Source organism: Phytophthora cinnamomi (genome assembly GCF_018691715.1).
Source record: "Phytophthora cinnamomi strain GKB4 chromosome Unknown Contig11, whole genome shotgun sequence".
NCBI classification, from domain to species: Eukaryota; Oomycota; class Peronosporomycetes; order Peronosporales; family Peronosporaceae; genus Phytophthora; species Phytophthora cinnamomi.
The window spans coordinates 191790-198404 of NW_027150944.1; the positions used below are offsets into that span (position 1 = coordinate 191790).

The 6615-nt window shown below is 52.3% G+C and overlaps 1 protein-coding gene across 1 annotated transcript; it reads right to left on the reverse strand.

Moving 5' to 3' along the window:
* Positions 1-1084: 1084 nt before the first annotated feature.
* On the reverse strand, positions 1085-1705 carry IUM83_18902 (uncharacterized protein; the record flags this gene model as incomplete). The annotated part of the gene is made up of 1 exon (XM_067943926.1): positions 1085-1705. The coding sequence occupies one exon, from the start codon at positions 1703-1705 to the stop codon at positions 1085-1087; it is 621 nt and encodes a 206-aa protein (XP_067798019.1).
* Positions 1706-6615: the final 4910 nt, after the last annotated feature.

Sequence of the window (6615 nt, forward strand, 5' to 3'; positions counted from 1 at the left end):
CTACGGTCAAGCGCAGCTAACTCCAAATAAATTCAAGTTCAACGACCAAGCCTTTTCCTGTTTCGGCCCGGTTTGCCTTCGTTGTTGTATTTCCACACTCGAGACATTGGTTTTGCTGGTTTTTCTTGCTGGTTGGCTGGTTTCCTGGCGGTGCTTCATATTTTCGGGTGGAAGGTGCTCCGCTCTGAGGATTCGGCAGAGCGACACCTGGGATAGTTGTTTCTGGGGTTGCTAGTGGTATCCGTGTGGTGCGAATAGTCTGGGATAGTGGTTCCCAGCTTCGCTGTTTTGCCTACATCAAGGCGTGGTGCGCGGAAGTCCCAGGGTGCAGAGCGAGAACCCTGGATCAAGGCAGGCTCAGACCGAGCCAACGCTCGGGGCCACTCTGGTCTGAGGGGCGAGTGAAGACCGTTGTGCGGCTCTTAGTCTGAGCCGCCGGAGGAAGTGTCGTGACTAGAAGCGACTCGAAGCCGGAGTCGCTGAGCAGGGAGGAGGCTGTTAAGGCCCAGAGTCCAAGGGCCTGAGAAGGGAAGTTGACTTAGTGTGTGTGGAGTGAACGTGCTTATATTCAAGAAAACGGGGCACAGCGGACTCAGCACGTGCGTACAAGGGCCTTCCAAGCAAGGAGCAAGATTCGTCTGGGGGCATCTGGGAACTGTCGATTTCGGAGGCAGCTGGTGTGGCCAACGCAAGGCTGTGCCCACAGCGTAGCCTTAGGAAGAACCAAGTCAAGGGATTGCAAGAGTGAGGAACACACGCCTCACCCAGCTTGGGATCTGAGATCTAATCTCAGATTCTGAGTTGAGTGGTCTGAGATCGAGGTCTAGCCGCGCGGCTATTCCCTGATTTTGGAGCCCGCATCGCCACAGAAGCTGAACACCGTCGACGGCGACCACCCCACCAGGAACCGCTGTTGGAGTTTATCCACGACCGGCCGAAGCTTCCACAGCTTGTCTCGCGTCCGTGGGGCCTCGTTGTCAACGAAGTGGAGGTCGCGTAGGACATCGGTGCAGCGGTTACGCGCCATGTACCGTCCAAAGTTTCCCGCTGGTACGGCGCCGTCCTCCACCATCGACCTGTGGGCCTAGAACCGGTGCTGCTGAGGACAAAGCATGCGTGCGACAAGTAGACCGACTACGTGCAGGATCTCATGGGTCTCGTACTCCTTCTTTGACTTGATACGCCTGCGAATCTGCTGGAGCATCTCGCGCCGGCCCTCACGTCGCTTTGCGTGTAACGCTTGGGCTCGACGGTCGACTTGCTGGACCGCATACCGGTTGGTCTCCGTGGCGATCGCCACACACAGCGACTCCAGCATAAAGGACAACAAGGTCAGCAACGGCGATTCACATACCTCCCGCAGTTCGGCCGCAGGACGTGCTTCCTCAAGGTCCATGCCGCCGTACGCAATAGCATCATTTTCATAGGCCGACGGTACCGCTGTCCATTTCATCTCTCGGAGCGCCGCCTGCCGTTGTTTGATCGCACGCTTGTCTCGGTCGCTGGCTCCAATCATCAAAGAAGCGATAAAGGCTTCGTCGATCTGCACCGCATCACTGTCAGACACAGCGTCAAGCTCGTCTCGATCGTGACCCGGCTCTTGGTCAACATCCTCGACGACGTTGTTGTTGCTGTCACCCGAGTTGATGCTCTCGTAGTCGCTGGAGTTCTCGTCGTCCGCGACATAGTTGACGTTCACCTTCATGCGCCGACGGTGGGTTGTTCGTGCTGCAGATTTCTCTTTCAGCTCACTGTCGGGACCTGATAGGGTGGACAGTTGCTGCAAGCTAGCTGCGGCAGTCCGTATAGTATCATCCGCGTGTAGTACGCTCTGCGACAACTCCAGCGGCCGTGTTACAGTTCCACGCAAAAGTTCGACTCCCTGAGGCCCCGGCTAGTGGTGCTTCTCGTAGTTGCCCGGCGGACTGAATAACGCATCCACAGTGCCCTGGGTTAGCTCAATGCTAGTGTCAATCTGGGACGGTCGTACCTCATCATCGAAGGCGTCTGCCTCGCTCTTGTTCGATGCATGGACGTCCGGCGCGTTCCGCTCGACCGTACCCTCGTCCATGACTCACACATCGTTCGCGCCCTCGTCCACGGTATGGGCACACCCACTCAGCGTGCGCGTGCGGGACCTGCTTGGACTCGGAGTACATGCCTGCGCCCTCATTCTGCTCGCTCGCGTTCACGTCATGCGCACCCTCGCCATCCTCGCCCTCGATGTGCGTGTTAGTATCATGCGCACACGAGCCCACGTCCTCATTCTGATCACACTCGGTGTGCGCACACAGGCCCACGTGTTGCGCGCATCGTCCTGCGCGCCTTTGGCATGCGCGCTCTTGTCCACGTCCTGCTTGGCCTCCTTCAACAGGGATTACGTATACTCCACGACTGCCGACCCCCCGATGAGCACGCGGGTGCCATCAGGTGTAGTGTATCTCCACTCGTTCGACAGACCTCTCGGTCGTTTCGCCTTCCTACCCGCCATGCGGAGCTTCCGCCACAAATGCGGGAAGTCGACGTCATGGTTGGCGGCGGTGCACGCGGCGGGTGTGCGCCATCCAGCAGATTCTCGAATGAGGAGGTCGGCCACTAACTTTTTGCGATGTGCCCGCTGTTCCCCTAATCTTCATCCGGCTCCCTCCATGTTGTCCCATTTCTGAATTTTTTGTTTTTGACCTCCCCGATCATATTTTTAAATTACTTGATTTAAGTATGGCTCGTACCTGTTGTTGTCACTGCAATGTCGTAAGTTACGACATAACAAAAAGTATGTCATAAGTTACGACGTTGGTAACCAGGGGGTTAATGAACCAACGTGGACTGAATGTTGCCTGAACGCGGAATTTAATCCAACGATGTCGCTCGAGTGATCAGATAAATTACCTGTCACAGGTAATATACTTGAGTACAAGTTATTTGAAATAATATGTTTTTTAACTCAATAGAAACTGGATGGGTCAACACACCAGCATAATTTGATTTGAGCACTGGTAATTCAACATCACAGTCCCCTCATGGTCCTGTTGAACCGAACCGAATGAATCCTATTCAACAGGTATTTTGATTGGAGAATAATGACACCTGAGTGGCATCCGCCTAAGGACTCTGGGCTCTGGACTGGATAAAATCCAGTGAACTACTATTCCTACAATAGTAGTAGTTCGATCTGCATGGGTAACTGGTATCACCTGTTACTTGTGTACTATTCGGTCGGTTCCCCTCTCCAACTCCTGTCTACCTGTTGTTAGCACTGTTTGTTTGTTCCTTCATCACAGTCTATTTGATTGACCTGCTACCTTTATCAAGTAATACAATACAATATTGTTCCTGTGAGGTTTTACTGCGAAAAATATATGCGATGTTATTTGGATAGCAGGTCTCTAGTCCGTAACTCACAAAGCGCTCGCTTCGTCTAGCATCTAACTGTTTCACCTATTGGACAAGGTGCAAACGATACTGAGGTATACGCATGCCGACGGAGGCGTCCTAGTTCGTCACGCGAACTTGAAGACTGCGGGCTCGATTCATAGCTTGGGCTAGCAACTCAGCTTCGTAATCTTGACGGCATCTAACCCAAATTGCATTGACGACTGGTAGACACCGCAAGAACCGCCACTTTTCCAACCAATGTGCATGTCTCGTCTGTGTTTTCGTTCAATGCGAGATCATCCATGACACACCACTGCAGGGGCTGACCAGGCTGACGAAGGAAGAGCCGAATCAGCCTGTCTACATTGTAAAACCGTATTGATCTAATTCACTCGTCAGAACTGGGCTCCGAGTTCGCGAGCATTCAGGAATCCTCCTAACGGCATCCATAGATCGCGAATCTACAAAGTAGACAAGACATGAGAACAAACCCGCCCCAATCGCATGAACGATTCCCACATGCAATACAGGAACTCCCGTATACTTTGGATTCGGCCAGTCGACCAAATTGGAACTAGTTCGAACGGCTCAGGAAAGGTTTGTGACTTTACCAACGCTATGTGAAATGGCAATAGCTCAGCTTCAAATGCATCGGCCTTGATACCACGGGGCTATCTCCCGTTTAAGGAGTGTAGGAATTTCTCTGCGCGTTCGTCAACTTCAACCCCCGTTCGTCAACTTCAACCCCCAGCAGTCCCCTCCCACCCACTAGGTACTTTAACGCATTGAACATACCCGCTACCAAGCGGCGATGGCGAAATTAGCCTATGTAGACTCGTTTGTAGTTGGTCTCTGTTGCCGCTAACCGCATTGCCTTTTTCGATCGTCTCCGGATGCCCTCACAGAAATGGGCAGCGCTGTCAGGGCAAATCCTTTCCCCATTGGACTTCAACATGCGTGGGGAATTCGTTACAAAATCCTGCTTGTTGATACCCTTGAACTGGTCACGCACGTTTTCTTTATTAGGCTATGATGATACTTTATGCCCTGCTCGCTTGGGGTGACAATTCCAATACCACATGTTGAATGCATGTTCACAATCCGAAGGTCCCCGGAAAGAAGTCCAAAGAGCGATTTTTGCATCGGGAAGCCCGAAAACCTGATGTTGAACCCTATCATATTTTGCAAGTGCTGGGCCTACTTATTGCGGATGTGCACCCTCACCAGCGTCGATTTCGAGATGATTAAACACTAACGCTGTGGGCGCTATTCCACGCGGGCCATTAAACGACTTCATGGCTCACAATCGCTTTGAGCACATCATGGCAAACCTTCACTTCACGAATAACGCGGATACCAAGGTAACTAAGACCGCGTGGAAAATCAGATCCATCATTGGAGTGCTCCAGGAGACGTTTCCTTCGGGATATAAAACATCGCCAGTGATTTCCTTCGACATAGGCATGCTGGCTTCAAAGAAGCTCGACAACCCGACGTGCCAGTACATGAACGCAAAGCCGTAAAAATGGGGTACTAAGGTATTCCTGACTTGCTGTGCTGATACCGCCAACTGCATGAGGTACCGCGGGCTCTCAAGAGCTCGCGACATTTACTTTGGCTAAGTAATTTATGTTGTATGTGTAACGGGGTTACACGCACAAGTGGCTGCAAGCCACTTGTGAATTTAACAGATAGGTTATCTGTTAAAAGTGGCTTGCAGCCACTTGTGAATTTAACAGATAGGTTATCTGTTAAAAGTTTTGGATACTTCCTCACCTTGGTGTAAGACACACCAATGGATATATTGAAGTGGACCACCACAATGAGTGGTCCACACTTACCCTAAGATCCTATTGGTAGAAAGCAGCATCTTTCTACCAATCAGAGACATGCATATTAGCGGGGCTCTGACAGCCAGCCGCTGCCAACCCTTTCATAGATGATAAACAGTTTTTAGCAGATTTTAGAGGAAAATCAATTTACACACAACACAGTTCTCATTTTACCTAATCTAAGTCACTTGGATCCTTTCTTACTTAACTTATATTTGTGTATTCAAATATAATTAACCTAAGTAATTACTAAGTACTTACGCTTCCTCATACAAGTAGCGCAACGTGTAAGCTAAAGTAGTGAGTCAGGTTAGACCCACTACACCTGGTAGCACTTTGTAGTCCGTCCAACGACCGACTGCTTGACGTTCGTACGCGGTGTACGAACGCGGAGCCGAGAACCACATGAGCACGGAGGTGCCCATGGAGAGCTCCAACACGCCTGCAACGCATGTTGCACGCGCTGACTGCCCCCACCTGTCTGACCCAGTGTGGGAGGCCCTCCAACGTCTGTCAACAGTCATTGGAGAAGCGGCGATAGCCACGATGCTGCGTACGCTATCGCCGACGGAGCAACATGGTGTTGCTCTGGGGTTCATCATGAAGGAGCAGCGCGATGCTACTTACTCAGCGACGGCGTCGTCAGGGACGACACGACACCGCGTGCTCAATCATTAAAATTGAGTGTAAGCTTCATGCGGGATGAGAGGGCGAGCTCTCCTCCGATGGCTTGTCGAGCTCGACAGCCATAGCGGCTCGACGCATCGTCGACCCGCTGTCGAAGGTCGCGTTCGCCATGTCCTGCCTTGGCGAACGCGTGTTGGGCGTATGGACGCCGACTCTCCGATCCTACGTGCTTCAGCACGTACGAAGTGTTCAAAGAGGAGCTCAAACAAGCGTTTGAGCCCCCTGCAATGAGTTCCGGTCGAGGGCGGAGTTCCTCGACCTTCAGCAGGGTAAGCATGACGTCCATGGTTACGGCAGCGCACGATATTTGGTATCAAATATCGTGACTAACCCGATTGACGAGGCGACCAGGTCGTCACGTTCATGAAAGGGCTAGATGGGCCTGTGAAGATCTATTTTCCGAGAGTACCCGAGTACTCGAAGCTGCGATCACTCTGCCATGCAAGAAGAGTTTAGCCTGCGGCAGGCTAAACTGCATGTGAACGTACCGAGGCCGCAACCGCGCCTGGTAGTGAGGCCGGGAGGTCCAGAACCAATGGACCTCTCGAATGCAACAACTGCTGGTTACCAGCAGCAGGGAGGTAACGTGCGATGCTTCCGTTGCGGAAGGATCGGTCACTTTGCACGGGAGTGCACAGCCCCATGCCCCTGGAGGTGGTGCCGTCGCCGATGCTAGGCATCGCCGCGGACCAACAAAAAACGCGAACATCCAGTAGGCGCG